This window comes from Oncorhynchus keta, chromosome 7 (genome assembly GCF_023373465.1).
Source record: "Oncorhynchus keta strain PuntledgeMale-10-30-2019 chromosome 7, Oket_V2, whole genome shotgun sequence".
NCBI lineage: Eukaryota > Metazoa > Chordata > Actinopteri > Salmoniformes > Salmonidae > Oncorhynchus > Oncorhynchus keta.
The window spans coordinates 31,304,996-31,323,587 of record NC_068427.1 but is presented as its reverse complement, the minus strand read 5'-3'; the positions used below and the strand labels follow the sequence as shown (position 1 = coordinate 31,323,587).

The 18,592-nt window shown below is 44.7% G+C and overlaps 1 protein-coding gene across 7 annotated transcripts in view; it reads right to left on the bottom strand.

Moving 5' to 3' along the window:
- Positions 1-18,592, bottom strand: part of LOC118386305 (mitogen-activated protein kinase kinase kinase kinase 4-like) — a 111,738-nt gene that overhangs the window by 49,967 nt on the left and 43,179 nt on the right. For all 7 annotated transcript variants that reach the window (XM_052522578.1, XM_035773960.2, XM_035773955.2 and 4 more), the window contains one exon: positions 1,523-1,579. In XM_052522578.1, the coding sequence (XP_052378538.1) occupies positions 1,523-1,537 (15 nt within the window). In that variant the 5' untranslated portion in view covers positions 1,538-1,579. The remainder of the gene's footprint in view (positions 1-1,522; positions 1,580-18,592) is intronic.

Sequence of the window (18,592 nt, the reverse complement as noted above, 5' to 3'; positions counted from 1 at the left end):
ACAACACAGTTCAACAAAATATATAAAAAATATCTCAAGTAAAAAACAGATGTTTTCCGCTGACCAGGAGTTCCTGGATAGAACATATCATATGTCCTGTTGGTTCACTAGACTAGCTTATCTATCCCCCTGCAGGACAACCAGAGAACATTTTCAAAAATAAACAAGCTACTCCAACCCAACTAACTCTCGCTCCTGGCAAACACCCAAACCTCAACTGAATTGTTTATTTTACAAAACGGCTTTAAAAAACCCTCTTCTCAGAAAAGATCTGATGTGTGTAAAATATCTAACGTGTAGATCACCAGTAGGACTGTATAGCCACACGGCAATACTCTCATTCTCTGTGTTCCTACATACATACATCCTTCTCCCTGTCCTAATCGCTATTCCATCCTTTCTTTCGTCTCTATTTTGCAACGTTCACATGAGAAGTGAAAGGTTTGTGCTCAGATGTCTTTTCAAATCAATTATTAGAGACAGGGTAGGAAGATGCTTTGTCATGTAGACAAATACAGTCTAACATTTGCTTAGTGACAATAGCCTGGGTCTGTCTTTCTGTTCAGGCACCATAAGGAGACACCGTTAAGGCAAATGTGTGGAGGTAGACACTTAACACACACACACACACACACACACACACACACACACACACACACACACACACACCTCAAAGGCAGGCTGACTTCACAAGACATGACAGGGGGTCCATAAAGGCTATGTGCAACCCTCCTCCAGAGTATCTGAACACCAGTCCTCTCAGCACTGCCTAACGATGCCCTGGGCTACATAAAATCACCTCCATCCAGCTCCAAACACAAACTCAGCTTTGTGGCATGAAGAGGAAAAACACGGAGGTTGAAGACCTACATTCATATAAGCCTGATATTATGTCTATTTCAGGAGGAAAAATATTGACTAGGGGAATTGGGGAAAGGAGAGAGAGCAGGGGGTGGTGGAGGTTTATCTTGGCGACTGTTGCTATCCTGCTACAGTATGTGTGTTTTGGTTCAAATTAAAGACATACTGTATCTAGGGCCTTGGATGCAATACAACTCAACTTGGGATATGTCCCAAATCTACATGGGCTAGAATGTGGCTATAGAGTATTTATTATTAAGCATAGCTGGATCATTGAGTCAAGTACTAAAGATCTATTCTGTGATCCAGATTTTGACTTGAATCGGTCTTGACATAATGTCTGACAAGGGATGTAATTTGTGTATCTAATGGTTTGGGTCTTAAAAAGGAAATGTCTCTCTGAGGAGCCTATTGGAGGGAATATAAATTCTAGAATGAGTCCAAGGAAGGATTAGACTGTGATGTTATAAATCAACAGATTATTCAGGAAGTAGTCTATCAACACTGGGAACCAAAATGGAACTGTTAATGAGTGGAAGTGAATGTGTGGGAGCAAATGGACAACCAAGTAAAGCTATGGCGACTACCAAGTAAAACTGTCAGTCAAACCAGCTCTCTGTTAAATCACACACAAAGCTCTCCCAATCGAGCACCAGCTTACCTCTGTGACGTCCATGACCTTGATGGCCGCCAGTTGTCCTGTCTTGACATGTCGTCCCTGCAGAGAGAAAAGGGGATGAATTAATGACGTGATTTCAACCCTGACATGCAAAGTATCCATAGGACGTAGTTTCAGTCAGAAAGACCTTGAGTGCTTGATCCCAGACTAAGTATGGGTGATTCCTTGATTACTAACCATGAGTTATTACTCTACATGATAATCATGGAAACACCAGACATCAGATACCTAAGCAACAACCCAGTCCATATCATCAGCGCCATGCTTTTCTCTTTTCAGCTGAAACCAGTCTTTAGTTACCTCACAATGTGAATGACTCTAACCACTGCAGACTTCAATGACATCATATTTTCTGTTAACAGAGGAAGCAGCAGAATAGAGGGGACCACTCTGCAGTGAAACTGCCAGACAGAGAGAGGGTCAGTGAAGGGTAGGGGAATAACACTGCTGCAGGATTGGGTTTCCTTTGTCTGAACCGGCGACACCTGAGCTGGACCTGACCCCCCCTGTCTAAAATGGGAGAGTCCGGGCGCTGAGTGATGAGGGATTAACCCACTTCGGCTCGGCGGGGGAGGGGGTAATGAGGGGGGTCACAGGCTTTGTTGGTCTGACTGGAAGCAGACTAGTAGAATGACTAGAACAAAGAAAGAAGTGGGTTCACAACCTTGCATTAAAACATTGCATTTTCTACTGCTTAAAAATCATTATCACAGAAAGATAGTTGTAAGAGAGAGAGGGAGAGATGAGAAACAGAATCCCAGAGTCACGACAGATCAGTTGTATGGGCCATATGTCAGTGCTGACTTTGGGAGTCAGTCTCACAGTGCTAGTCTTTATCCCAGAATGCTTTAGTCTCTTCGGTGCCCTGCTTGGAGCAATCACCATGACAACCTGTCCTACCACGGCTTTTAACAGAGAGGGAGGAGAGAAGGCTGAAGTAGAGGAGTGACAGGTTTAGTGAGTGTGTGTGTGTCCATCCTCATCGCTTGGCAACCCTGCCTGAGTCGCACTAGACAGGACACAGATTTAAAAGCTCTGCTGAGATAGGACTCTGACAAAGACACCCCACCAAGGGCAGGGATCTCAGCCAGGCAGCAGCAACACAGGACCTCCCAGCACAGGACCCAACGAGGTCCCTACCAGCTACCATACAGACTGCACCACAACACCCTTGGGCTGCCCAGGGATACGCCAGACCAGAAAGGCCCTATAAATTAACCACACACTCCCTATCAAACAGGACTGGACTAACTATTTCCCTGTTTAATGACAGGCATGGTGTAGGCAGCTGTGGTCCTGGGGGGGTCCTGTCTGGGAGAGGGGGTAATCTAATCTGGAGATCTGTCTAAGGACTGTGGGGATTAAAGAATGTCTCACCAGTCCACATTACACAAACACACATAGGTACAACACAAAGAGCAGCCTGTTGTAAGCATAACAGAAAAAGTCCCATCACTGTTATATACCATAAAACTAAATTGCAGAGTTACAATTCCTATACTGTTCTTGTATTGAATTGGTCTTTCGATAATGGTGCAGAATGGTCATCTAACAGCAGTGTTATTACCTTGACAAGACCTTTAATGTGAGAAGGCTTGGCTGAAGTCCAGTAAATGGCTTCTATCATTGAGGCCACTCCAGTCATGAGTCTCTCTAACTCCTATCAGTGTGCTGTGAGGCTTTCAGTGGACTGTAATGGACTCATTTGGCTCATGTGTGTGTGTGTGTGTGTGTGTGTGTGTGTGTGTGTGTGTGTGTGTGTGTGTGTGTGTGTGTGTGTGTGTGCAATGGATGACTCAGCTAAACTGGTATAATGGCCACACATGCTTGAGGAAGATGGATGCTGCAGTTAAATGGAAGCTGATGGAAGTTGACCACTGGCGTCCTTCACTCTGAGTGACCACTATGTACTCAGACACACACACACACACACACACACACAAACACACACACACTACAAGTCAAACTACTCATTCAGGGGTTCTTTATTTTTACATTTTCTACATTGTAGAATAATACTAAAAACATCAAAACTATTAAATAAAACATGTGGAATCATGTTGTAACCAGAAAAGTGTTAAACAAATCAAAATATATTTTAGATTCTTCAAAGTAGCTACTCTTTGTCTTGATGACAGCTTGCACACTTGGCATTCTCTCAACCAGCTTCATGAGGTAGTCACCTGGAATGCATTTCAATTAACAGGTGTGCCTGGTTAAAAGTTAAATAGGGGAAGTTCTTTCCTTCGTAATGTGTTTGAGCCAATCAGTTGTGCTGTGACACGGTAGGGGTGGTATTCAGAAGATAGAATTTGATTTGGGAAGGTCAGTCGATCCGAAGGTCAGTCAATCCGGAACATTTAAAGAACTTTGAACTTTTCTTCAAGTGCAGTTGCAAAAACCATCAAGCGCTTTGGTGAAACTGGACCGCCACAGGAAAGTAAGACCCAGAATTACCTCTGCTGCAAAGGATAAGTTCCTTAGAGTTACCAGCCTCAGAAATTTCAGCCCAAATAAATGCTTCAGAGTTCAACAGACATATCTCAACATCAACCAGACTAGGCGAACAGATGATCTCTGCATGTGTTGTTCCCACCGTGGAGCATGGAGGAAGAGGTATGATGGTGTTTTGCTGGTGACACTGTCAGTGATTTATTTAGAATTCAAGGCATACTTAACCAGCACGGCTACCACAGCATTCTGCAGTGTTACGCCATCCCATCTGGTTTGCGCTTAGAGGGACTATCATTTGTTTTTCAACAGGACAATGACAAAACACAGGACAATGACAAAACACAGGACAATGACAAAACACACTTCCAGGCTGTGTAAGGGCTATTTGACCAAGAAGGACAGTGATGGAGTGCTGCATCAGATGACCTGGCCTCCACAATCATCCAACCTCAATCCAATTGAGATGGTTTGGTATGAGTTGGACCGCAGAATGAAGGAAAAGCAGCCAACAAGAGCTCAGCGGCGTCTGGTAAGGCAAGGGGTGGTCTATGTATTTTTGTAAACAACAGCTGGTGCACAATATCAAAGGAAGTCTCGAGCTATTCCTTGCCTGGAGGTAGGGTTTCTCATAATAAGCTGTAGACCACACTACCTACCGAGAGAGTTTTCACTGGTATACTTTGTAGCTGTTTACATACCACCACAGTCAGAGGCTGGCACTAAGAAAGCATTGAATGAGATGCATTCCACCATTAGCAAACAAGTAAACCCAGAGGCGGTGCTCCTAGTAGCCGGGGACTTTAATGCAGGGGAACTTAAATCACTTTTACCAAATTTATATCAGATGTTAAATGTGCAACCACCTATACTCCACACACAGAGACGCATACAAAGCTCTCCCTCTATTTGGCAAATCTGACCATAATTCTATCCTCCTGATTCCTGCACCAGTGACTAGATCAATAAAAGAAAGTGGTCAGATGAAGCAGATGCTAAGCTACAGGGCTGTTTTGCTAGCACAGACTGGAATATGTTCAAGAGATTCCTCCAATGGCGTTGAGGAGTACACCACGTCTGTCATTGGCTTTATCCAAAAGTGCATCAATGACGTTGTCCCTACCGTGACCGTACGTACATACCCCAACCATAAGCCATGGATTACAGGCAGCATCCGCACTGAGCTAAAGGCTAGAGCTGCCGCATTCAAGGAGCGAGACTCGGAAGCTCATAAGAAATCCCGCTATGCCCTCCGACGAACCATCAAACAGGCAAAGCATCAATACAGGACTAAGATCGAATTGTACTACACCGGCTCTGTGGCAGGGCCTGCAAACCATTACAGACTACAAAGGGAAGCACCGCCGAGAGCTGCCGAGTGACACGAGCCTACCAGACGAGCTAAACTACTTCTATGCTCGCTTCGAGGGAAATAACACTGAAACATGCATGAGAGCACCCACTGTACCGGAAGACTGTGTGATCACGCTCTCCGCAGCCGAAGTGAGTAAGACCTTTAGACAGGTCAACATTCACAAGGCCGCAGGGCCAAACGGATTACCAGGGTGTGTACTGCGAGCATGCGCTGACCAACTGGCAAGTGTCTTCACTGACATTTTCAATCTCTCCCTGTTCGAGTCTGTAATACCAACAAGTTTTAAGCAGACCACCATAGTGCCTGTGCCCAAGAACACTACCTGCCTAAATGACTACCGACCCGTAGCACTCATGTCTGTAGCCATGAAGTGCTTTGAAAGGCTGGTCATGGCTCACATCAACACCATCATGCCAGAAACCCTAGACCCACTCCAATTTGCATACCGCCCCAACAGATCCACAGATGATGTAGTCTCAATTGCACTCCACACTGCCCTTTCCCACCGGGACAAAAGGAACACCTATGTGAGAATGCTATTCATTGACTACAGCTCAGAGTTCAACACCATAGTGCCCTCAAAGCTCATCAATAAGTGAAGAACACTGGGACTAAACACCTCCCTCTACAACTGGATCCTGGACTTCCTGACGCGCCGCCCCCAGGTGGTAAGGGTAGGTAACAACACATCCGCCACGCTGATCCTCAACACAGGGGCCCCTCAGGTGTGCGTACTCAGCCCCCTCCTGTACTCCCTGTTCACTCATGACTGCATGGCCAGTCACAACTCCAACAACATCATTACATTTGCAGATGACACGACAGTGGTAGGCCTGATCACCAACAACAACGAGACAGCCTATAGGGAGGAGGTCAGAGACCTGGCCATGTGGTGCCAGGACAACAACCTCTCCCTCAACGTGATCAAAACAAAGGAGATGATTGTGGACTACAGGAAAAAGAGGACTGAGCACACCCCCATTCTTATCGATGGGGCTGCAGTGGAGCAGGTTGAGAGCTTCAAGTTCCTTGGTGTCCACATCACCAACAAATTAACATGGTCCAAGCACATCATTACAGTCGTGAAGCGGGCACGACACAACCTATTTCCTCTCAGGAGACTAAAAAGATGTGGCATGGGTCCTCAGATCCTCAAAAGGTTCTACAGCTGCACCATCGCATGTTGCATCACTGCCTGGTATGGCAACTGCTCGGCCTCCGACCGCAAGGCACTACAGAGGGTACCAGTACATCACTGGGGCAAAGCTTCCTGCCATCCAGGACCTCTATAACAGGCAGTGTCAGAGGAAGGCCCTTGTCATAGACTGTTCTCACTGCTACCGCATGGCAAGCGGTACCGGAGCGCCAAGTCTTGGTCCAAGAGGCTTATAAACAGCTTCTACACCCAAGCCATAAGACTTCTGAACATCTAGTCAAATGGCTACCCAGACAATTTGCAGTCCCCCCTCCCCCCAACACACTCTCTGTTGTCATCTATGTATAGTCACTTTAAATAACTGGTGCCCCCGCACATTGACTCTGTAGAGTGTGCAAAGCTGTCATCAATGCAAAGGGTGGCTACTTTGAAGACCCTCAAATATAAAATATATTTTGATTTGTTTAACCTCTTGGATTTAGGGGGCGCTATTTTAATTTGTGGATGAAAAATGTTCCCGTTTTAAACAAGATATTTTGTCACGAAAAGATGCTCGACTATGCATATAATTGACAAAAAGAAGACACTCTTTGGAAAGACACTGACGTTTCCAAAACTGCAAAGATATTGTCTGTGAGTGCCACAGAACTGATGTTACAGGTGAAACCCAGATAAAAATCCAACCAGGAAGTGCCGCATTTTTTGAAACCGCCTCATGCCAATGACTCCTTATATGGCTGTAAATGAGCTACGAATGAGCTTACGTTTTCCACAAGGTGTCTACAGTATTGTGACGTCTTTTTAGGCATTTCCATTGAAGAATGGCTGTAAGGGACAATATATATAGCATGTGGTCACATGGTGTCTCCCGCAGAAAATCTCGCGTAAAATACTGAGGTAGCCATTTTTCCAATCGCTTCTTATGAGAAACCAATTGCCTCGAGGGATATATTATCGAATATATATGTTAAAAACACCTTGAGGATGAATCCTAAATAACGTTTGCCGTGTTTGTCGATATTATGGAGCAATTTTTTTTTAAAGTTTGGCGTTATAGTTGTAGCATTTTCCGGTCGATTTCTCAGCCATGCATGATGAAGAAACGGGAGCTATTTCGCCTACAAAAAAATATATTTTTGGAAAAAAAGGGACATTTGCTATCTAACTGGGAGTCTCCTGAGTGAAAGCATCTGAAGTTCTTCAAAGGTAAATGATTTAATTTAGTTGTTTTTCTTATTTTTGTGAAAATGTTGCCTGCTGCCAGCAGAGCCTAGCATAGCATTATGCCATGATAAAATTACACAAATGCTTGTCTAGCGTTGGCTGTAACGCATATTTTGAAAATCTGAGATGACAGTGTTGTTAACAAAAGGCTAAGCTTGTGTTTGAATATATTTATTTCATTTGCGATTTTCATGAATAGGAAAAGTTTCTAGGGGTATTTATGTCCGTTGCGTTATGCTAATGCGTTTGAGGCTATGGTTACGCTCCCGGATACGGATTTGATCGTCGCAAGAGGTGAACACTTTTTTTGGTTACTACATGATTCCATAGTTGTGATGTATTCACTATTATTATACAATGTAGAAAAGAGTACAAATAAAGAAAAACCCTAGATAGAGATAGAGATAGAGAGATAGAGAGATAGAGAGATAGAGAGATAGAGAGATAGAGATTACATTCCATACATTACATACATATAACATGCACTCACATTCTCAGAGCATGCACAGACACCCAGTGCAAAGCAATATCCTGTGCTTATTGCCTATTCAGTCTAGCCTCTTTCCCTCACCTTGAGAATTTGTAGAACACATTATCCTGATGCCCCCAGACCCTCATTTGTTGACTTCTGTGATCGAAAAGTCTTGGTTTTATGCATGTCAACATCAGAAGCCTCCTCCCTAAGTTTGATACTGCTTTAGCACACTCTGCTAACCCTGATGTCCTTGCCGAGAGAATCCTGGAGGAAGGCCAGAAAGATAGAGATAGAGATTTCCCAACTATAACATCTTCCGAAGATAGAACTGCCAAAGGGGGCGGAGTAGAGAGATACTTTCCAGGTCCATAGTTTGAACTACTAATTTTGAAAATTACTCTCTCCAGAAACAAGTCTAGACCGACCCCCGTCAGCTCCCAGCTGCGCCCTGATACCATTTGTGAATTGAGATCTAGCTTCAGAGTTTGTTCTGTTAGATAAACTGGGATATGCTTAGAGTCCTACAATCTAAGCTAGATGCCCTCAATCTCACTCAAATCAGAAGAACCCACCAGGTACAACCCTAACTCTGTAAACAAGGGCACCCTCAGAGAGAGACCAACTGGCCCTCCAAATATACCTCCGAGAACCAGATCTCAGCGATCACTGCCTCATCGCCTGATCCGACGGATAGAGTCAAACGAGACCCCTCATCACTGTCAAACGATCCCTAAAACACTTCTGAGCAGGCCTATAATCGACCTGGCCCGATCCTGGAAGGAGAGATCCCGTCAGTTGAGGATGCCTGGTCATTCTTTAAAAGTAACTTCCTCACCATTTTAGATAAGCATGCTCCGAAAAATGCAGAACCAAGAACAGATAGAGATAGACCTGAGAGACCAGCACAAAAACATCCTGATAGAGATAGATAGCCCCGTGATATGCAACTGTTCAGGGAAGTCAGAACCAGAGATAGAGATCAGTCAGAAAGCTAAGGCCAGCTTCTTCAGGCAGAAGAGCATCCTGTAACTAACTCCAAAAAGTTCTGGGACACTGTGAAGTCCATAGAGAGATCCTCCCAGCTGCCCACTGCACTGAGGCTAGAAACACGACCGATAAAGATAGAAAACTTCAATAAGACTAGAGAGATAGAACAGCTCCGCCCCCCGTAGAGAAGAGAGAGATAGAGAGAGAGAGATAGAGAGAGAGAGATAGAGAGAGAGATATAGAGATAGAGAGAGAGAGATAGATAGAGATAGATATAGAGAGATAGAACCTGAGAGAAATAGCTGGGCTTGATAATCTGAGATTTCTAAAACTATCTGCCGATTGTCGAGATTACCAGCCTGTTCAACCTATATCGAGAGATCCCCAGATTGAAAGCTGAGATCCCCTCTTCAGAGGGAGACACCCTGGACCCAAACTGCTATAGACCTATATCCATCCTGCCCTGCCTATCTAAGGTCTTTGAGAGCCAAGTCAACAAACAGGTCACTGATCTCGAATCCCACCGTACCTTCTCCGCTGTGCAATCTGGTTTCCGAGCCGGTCAGGGTGCACCTCAGCCACACTCAAGGTACTAAATGATATCATAACCGCCATCGATAAAAGACAGTACTGTGCAGCCGAGAGAGGCTTTCGAGTCAATCACCAAGAGAGAGACTCAACAGCCTCGGTTTTTCGATGACTGCCTTGCCTGGTTCACCAATTACTTTGCAGACAGAGTTCAGTGTGTCAAATCGGAGGGCATGCTGTCCGAGTCCTCTGGATATAGAGATAGAGGGTTCAGAGAGATATATCAATGATGTTGCTCTTGCTGCGGGCGATTCCCTGATCCACCTCTACGAGAGATATATAGATTGGACACTGTGCTATAACCTCCAAACGAGCTTCAATGCCATACAGCACTCCTTCCGTGGCCTCCAACTGCTCCTAAACGAGAAAACCAAATGCATGCTTTTCAACCGAGCTGCCTGCACCCGCATGCCCGATAGCATCACCACCCTGGATGGTTCCAACCTTGAATAGTGGACATCTATAAGACCTAGGTGTCTGGCTAGAGCAAACTCTCCTTCCAGACTCACATCAAACATCTCCAATCAAAAATCAAATAGAGTCGGCTTTCTATTCCGAACAAAGCCTCCTTCACTCAGAGAGATATAGAAAACTGATAGAGATCCTCGACTAGAGATGATACAAAATGAACACTCTATAGAAACTGAGAGATAGAGTGCCATCCGTTTTGTCACTAAAGCAGATAGACCCACCACTGCGATAGATGCTCTAGAGAGACTACATATTCGAGACCCACTGGCTCCAGGTCATCTACAAGTCCATGCTAGATAAAGCTCCGCCTTATCTCAGTTCACTGGTCACGATGGCAACACCCATCCGAGACGATCCAGCAGGTGTATCTCACTGATCATCCCTAAAGCCAACACCTATTTGAGCCTTTCGAGTACTCTGCTGCCTGTGACTGAACGAGAAAATCGAGAGACTTTTATCTCCCTCACCAACTTCAAACATCAGCTATCCGAGCAGCTAACCGATCGCTGCAGCTTACAGAGTCTAGAAATAGCATTTTTCACCTACCTTTCCCATACTGTTTTTATTTATTTACTTTTCTGCTCTTTTGCACATATAAAATGCCCTCTGATCATTTATCACAGTGTTAATCTGCAAAATTGTATTATTCACACCCATGCCTTTTGCAACATTGTATATAGACTCCCATTTTTTTCTACTGTGTTATTGACTTGCTAAATTGTTTACAGTGTAACTCTGTGTTGTCTGTTCACACTCATGCCTTGAGAAAATTTGTTCTCAACTAGCCTACCTGGTTAAATTGAAATAAAAAAAAAAAAAAAAAAAATCTCTCTCCTAAGGCTTTTTTGCCATTTTAAGTGTATATGAGTTTGAGAGAGAGACTTGGGTACAGAGGTGGTGGGGGGAGAGATGGAGGAGAGGTGGCGGGGGGAGAGATGGAGGAGAGGGAAAGGGAAGAACAGAAAGAAGAAAAAAAAGAGGCTGAAGGCCAAGTTTTTCTGCTGATCTAAGCGGTTTTCCAGCAGAATCTGGGAAAAGACTGTCGACTGGACCTAATCACAGCCCCTCCCCACACACAAAAACATGCACAAACTCTCAGATACCACCATAGACTGGGTGCATACGGTAGGCAGGGCTGGTATAGGTGCTCTGACTGTCATGATGTCAGTGTCAGCCTTTGGCTGTGTCTCAATGAGTTGTCTCTCACTCGCTCACTCCCTCCTTCCCTCACTCTCTGATTCAAGGGGTTTGGTTTCAGGCCTCTTTGAAGTAAAATAACCCACAAATGATTGGCACCCAACCAGCTCACTTTCAGAGGTGTGCGTGCGTGCGTGTGTGTGTTCTCTCCCAGACCAATCACCGGAGGCCAACTTCACTATGACATCATCCTCCTCTCAGGTTCCTATACTCCAGACTTTCTTGAGTCTGCCTAACACAAACAGATGCTCTCACACACACACACACACACAGGAGCATGCTCTCACACACACACACACAGGAGCATGCTCACACACACACAATAACCCCCCCCACCATGTGAGTGTTTCTATTTTCTGTGCATTAACTTCCCCATAACTTGCTCTATGACCAGTCTCTCTCTGTGCCCTACTGAAAAGTTCCCAGTCTATTCTCTGCCTCTCGTCAGTCAAATATAGGAGGTAGTGGTTAGTTTGTCTTACCTGCGGCTTGAATTGAATAAAAATAAATGACATAAAATAGACTAAAGTCCACCGTCTCAGTTAAATGTGCAAAACTTACATATTAGACCACAAGCAAACCATTTTGGAGTGACTTCCGCCATAATAGAAATTTCACAAAACCTTGGTCATGTTCCAACAGTCTTGAATGGCCTGTTTTCCTTCAACCTTCTAACTCCCCCTCCAGTAATCACCAAGGGAAGGAGATGTGGTAATTAAGCCTTCTAGGGCTATGGGGACCAGACCCCTTCAGTTAATAAGATAATCATTCTGGGAGTCTGACCTCTGACCCCAGCACACAAGGGGTTAATCTGAAGTCCTCGTTAAAAGGACCACGGCACCATTTGGCTACCTGTCTGGTCGACCTCCACAAACCATAACCCAACACCCATCCCGAACTAACTAACTAACTAACTAACCTTAACTCTTTTCTACAAATGGTGGAACATTAATTATTCTCCTATGCAGTAAATAATGGTGACAGTCAAGGACTGATTGGAACTAGTTAACCTCTTTGGGCTAGGGGGCAGTATTTTGACTTCTGGATGAAAAGCGTGCCCAAAGTAAACTGCCTGTTACTCGGGCCCAGAAGCTAGGATATGCATATAATTGGATAGAAAACACTAAAAGTTTCTAAAAATGTTAAATAATATCTGTGAGTATTACAGAACTTATATGGCAGGCAAAAACCAGAGGACAAACCATCCAGAAAAATAAAGAAAATCAGCCCACCACTGTTTCCAAAGGCTGTCATGTTTAATATGAAGGGAAAACCTCTCAGATTGCCATTCCTAGGGTGTCCACTAGATGTCAACAGTCTTTAGAAAGATTTTCAGGTTTGTTTTTGGAAAAATGAGCTAGAATTTGTCGTTTTTCTAAGTGGCTCCTATTTTGGCTGTAGTGTTTTCATGCGCGTGGATGAGAGCGCGTTCTTTGTTGTTTATCTCCGGTAAAGACAAAGATTCTCCATCTTAAATTTTATAATGTATTTACGTATTAGGGTACCTGAGGTTTGATTATAAATATTGTTTGACTTGTTTGGAGAAGTTTATTGGTAACGTTTGGGATTAATTTTGTAGGAGTGAAACTGGTAGATTATTGAATGAAGCGCGCCAGCTAAACTGAGTTTTTGGGGATAGAAAAAAGGACTTTATCGAACAAAAGGACCATTTGTGATGTAGCTGGGAACTTTTGGAGTGCCAACAGAAGAAGACCTTCAAAGGTAAGGCATTTATTTTATCGCTACTTCTGGCTTTCGTGGCGCACCTGCCTGGTTGAATAAAAAAAAAATGGAAATCAAGCAAAAACAAAGAATGCAATCCCTATGGTATTCCCGATCACGGCCTGTTGTGATACAGACCGGGATCGAACCAGGGTCTGTAGTGACCCCTCTAGCACTGAGATACAGTGCCTTAGACCACTGCGCCACTCAGGAGCCAATACACATTCCTGTTTTTCTGTGTCTATCAATACCGAAATGCCACCATGCAAAAATAAACATCCATGACTGGAAACAGGCCCTGAGCACAGTGAAAGAGAGAGCGCGAAAGAGAGTGAGAAAAAGCGAGACAAAGTGTGTGTGTGTGTGTGTAGTAGTAGTGCTCCATGCCCGCACCTGGCCCTCTTGTCCCATTCCCAAGCCTAGAGGGGTGCAATAAAGAACCCCTTGTCCCAAAAACTGGAGGTACACACATACAACCACATTACAGAGCACTCCAGCCCGCCCAAGCACAGAGGAGGGAGACAAGAGACAAGAGAACCAGAGCAGAGGAATTCATGTTGAAGCACTGCATTCTAGATACACGAACAGAATTAATGTTGAAGCACTGCATTCTAGATACCAGAACAGAATTAATGTTTAAGCACTGCATTCTAGATACAAACATAATTCATGTTGAAGCACTGCATTCTAGATACCAGAACAGAATTCATGTTGAAGCACTGCATTCTAGATACACGAACAGAAGTCATGTTGAAGCACTGCATTCTAGATACACGAACAGAAGTCATGTTGAAACACTGCATTCTAGATACCAGAACATAATTAGCACACCAAATGCTTTTTTTGGTTGCTTTTCTTATATATATATATGTTTGTTTCAATCTCATGTACACACACTTACACGTGAACAGATGTACACTTACGAACAAACATGCAACCACACTGACACAGAAAAGCACAAACACACCATGCAACCAAGTTATTTAGTGCAGCGTCAATAATTGCGCTGTTTATGACTTCAAACCTATCAACTCCCGAAATGAGGCTGGTGTGACCGAAGTGAAATGGCTGGCTAGTTAGTGCGCGCTAATAGCGTTTCAAACTTCACTCCCTCTGAGCCTTGGGGTGGTTGTTTCCCTTGCTCTGCATGGTGGTGTGGTCGTTGTGTTGCTGGTTCGAGCCCAGGGAGGAGCGAGGAGAGGGACGGAAGCTACTGTTACACTGGCAATACTAAAGTGCCTATAAGAACATCCAATAGTCAAAGGTTAATGAAATACAAATGGTATAGAGGGAAATAGTCATATAATAACTACAACCTAAAACTTCTTACCTGGGAATATTGAAAACTCATCTTAAAAGGAACCACCAGCTTTAAATGTCCTCATGTTCAGAGCAAGGAACTGAAACGTTAGCTTTCTTACATAGCACATATTGCACTTTTACATTCTTCTCCAACACTTTATATATATATATATATATAATCTAAGATGGCGTAGCAGTAAGTCGTCCTGTCGTATCGTCTCTCTGTAAATATCTGTAAATATCGTCTCTTTTTCATTTTAGATATTTTTCTTCGAATATCTTTAAAAACATTTTGCTAAACCTAAGCTTCCAAATACTCTCCTGCAATCCGCCTCACCCAATGTAGCTACTTTTCCTAAAGTATTTATATTTACTTCGGAACCGGAACCCCTCAACTGAAGCTAGCCAGCTAACCACCAGCTATGCTAGCGGTCTTCAGCTAACCGGTCATCACATTTACATTTACATTTAAGTCATTTAGCAGACGCTCTTATCCAGAGTGACTTACAAATTGGTGCATTCACCTTATGACATCCAGTAGAACAGTCACTTTACAATAGTACATCTAAATCTTAAAGGGGGGGGGGGGAGAAGGATTACTTATCCTATCCTAGGTATTCCTTAAAGAGGTGGGGTTTCAGGTGTCTCCGGAAGGTGGTGATTGACTCCGCTGTCCTGGCGTCGTGAGGGAGTTTGTTCCACCATTGGGGGGCCAAAGCAGCGAACAGTTTTGACTGGGCTGAGCGGGAACTGTACTTCCTCAGTGGTAGGGAGGCGAGCAGGCCAGAGGTGGATGAACGCAGTGCCCTTGTTTGGGTGTAGGGCCTGATCAGAGCCTGGAGGTACTGAGGTGCCGTTCCCCTCACAGCTCCGTAGGCAAGCACCATGGTCTTGTAGCGGATGCGAGCTTCAACTGGAAGCCAGTGGAGAGAGCGGAGGAGCGGGGTGACGTGAGAGAACTTGGGAAGGTTGAACACCAGACGGGCTGCGGCGTTCTGTATGAGTTTAGCTCGGAAAGCTCTAGCCAGTTCGAACAATGCGACGCTAACCAGAGCATAACGGACCTTTTTATTTTTTATCCCCGGATTCCCTCCGCAAACTGAACATTTTTTTCAGCTGGATCTTCACAACTAGCTATCGAGCTAAACCGCAACCCTGGTTGATTACTCCTGGCTAGCGTTTCCACCCACGTAGCTTGAAGCTAGCCCGGCCAGAGCTCCTGTGTTCCTAGCATACTCCTGGGCTTCTATACCCGGATCCACGACCGGTCTATCGATGTCACTGCATGAAGAGGAATAAACAGACTCACCCAATCGCGACGTCCTCCAAAGGCTAACTCTCTAGCCCTCGCTATCTCCTTGCTTGCTAATTCGGCATGCTAACTGCTAGCTTGTTTAGCCCAGGTCCGCTAACTACTACCTTGTTTACCCCGGCCTGCTAATCTGTTAGCTTGTTAGCACAGGCCTGCTAACCGTCTGCATCGCAGTGGCCCATATGTACTTTCTATCTCTTCCCGATTTTTTAAATTTGTTTATACCTTCCGGAAACCTGCCTCACCCAATGTGATACGGAATCGCTATTATTTTTAGAACACACTCAAGAACCTCCAGAAGCGAACCAGCTAACTAGCTACAAGCTACTTAGTCATTGTTAGTTTTTTTTAACCTGGATAACACTCGCCAGTCCAGCCCCCCTGCCCCATCCACCGCTGCCCCTGGACTCTGATCACTTGGCTACATAGCTGATGCACACTGGACTGTCCATTAATCACGGTACTCCATTCTGCTTGTTTGATTTATCTGTCGGCCCCGTTGCCTAGTCAATGCCATTTTACCTGCTGTTGTTATGCTAGCTGATTAGCTGTTGTCTCACCCACTGTTTGAGCTAGCTTTCCCAATTCAACACCTGTGATTACTGTATGCCTCGCTGTATGTCTCTCTCAAATGTGAATATGCCTTGTATACTGTTGCTCAGGTTAGTTATCATTGTTTTAGTTCACAATGGAGCCCCTAGTCCCACTCCTCATACCCCTGATACCTCCTTTGTCCCACCTCCCACATATGCGGTGACCTCACCCATTACAACCAGCATGTCCAGAGATAAAACATTTACATTACATTTACATTTAAGTCATTTAGCAGACGCTCTTATCCAGAGCGACTTACAAATTGGTGCATACACCTTATGACAACCAGTGGAACAGCCACTTGCATCTAAATCTTGTTGGGGGGGGTGAGAAGGATTACTTACCCTTACTTACCCTATCCTAAAACCTCTCTCATCATCACCCAGTGCCTGGGCTTACCTCCGCCGTACCCGCACCCCACCATACCCCTGTCTGCGCATTATGCCCTGAATATATTCTACCATGCCCAGAAACCTGCTCCTCTTAATCTCTGTCCCCAACGCTCGAGGCGACCAGTTTTGATAGCCTTTAGCCGCACCCTCATACTACTCCTTCTCTGTTCCGCGGGTGATGTGGAGGTAAACCCAGGCCCTGCATGTCCCCAGGCACCCTCATTTGTTCTTCTGTGATCGAAAAAGCCTTGGTTTCATGCATGTCAACATCAGAAGCCTCCTCCCTAAGTTTGTTTTACTCACTGCTTTAGCACACTCTGCTAACCCTGATGTCCTTGCCGTGTCTGAATCCTGGCTCAGGAAGGACACCAAAATTCAGAAATTTCCATACCCAACTATAACATCTTCCGTCAAGATAGAACTGCCAAAGGGGGAGGAGTTGCAGTCTACTGCAGAGATAGCCTGCAAAGTAATGTCATACTTTCCAGGTCCATACCCAAACAGTTCGAACTACTAATTCTGAAAATTACTCTCCAGAAATAAGTCTCTCACTGTTGCCGCCTGCTACCGACCCCCTCAGCTCCCAGCTGTGCCCTGGACACCATTTGTGAATTGATTGCCCCCCCATCTAGCGTCAGAGTTTGTTCTGTTAGGTGACCTAAACTGGGATATGCTTAACACCCCGGCAGTCCTACAATCTAAGCTAGATGCCCTCAATCTCACACAAATCATCAAGGAACCCACCAGGTACAAGCCTAACTCTGTAAGCAAGGGCACCCTCATAGACGTCATCCTGACCAACTGGCCCTCCAAATACACCTCCGCTGTCTTCAACCAGGATCTCAGCGACCACTGCCTCATTGCCTGTATCCGCTACGGTGCCGCAGTCAAACGACCACCCCTCATCACTGTCAAACGCTCCCTAAAACACTACTCAGCAAACTGGATGCAGTTCATCACAGTGCCATCCGTTTTGTCACTAAAGCACCTTATGCTACCCACCACTGCTACCCACCACCATTGTATGCTCTAGTCGGCTGGCCCTCGCTACATATTCGTCGCCAGACCCACTGGCTCCAGGTCATCTACAAGGCCATGCTAGGTAAAGCTCCGCCTTATCTTAGTTCACTGGTCACGATGGCAACACCCATCCGTAGCACGCGCTCCAGCAGGTGTATCTCACTGATCATCCCTAAAGCCAACACCTCATTTGGCCGCCTTTCGTTCCAGTACTCTGCTGCCTGTGACTGGAAGGAATTGCAAAAATCGCTGAAGTTGGAGACTTTTATCTCCCTCACCAACATCAGCTATCTGAGCAGCTAACCGATCGCTGCAGCTGTACATAATCTATTGGTAAATAGCCCACCCATTTTCACCTACCTCATCCCCACAGTTTTTATTTATTTGCTTTTCTGCTCTTTTGCACACCAATATCTCTACCTGTACATGATCATCTGATCATTTATCACTCCAGTGTTAATCTGCAATATTGTAATTATTTGCCTACCTCCTCATGCCTTTTGCACACATTGTATATAGACCCCCCTTTTTTTCTACTGTGTTATTGACTTGTTAATTGTTTACTCCATGTGTAACTCTGTGTTGTCTGTTCACACTACTATGCTTTATCTTGGCCAGGTCGCAGTTGCAAATGAGAACTTGTTCTCAACTAGCCTACCTGGTTAATTAAAGGTGAAATAAAATCAAATAAAATGAATAAAAAAACTTTGCTTTTGCATTATTTAAACCAAATTGAACATGTTTCATTATCTACTTGAGGCTAAATTGATTTTATTGATGCATTAT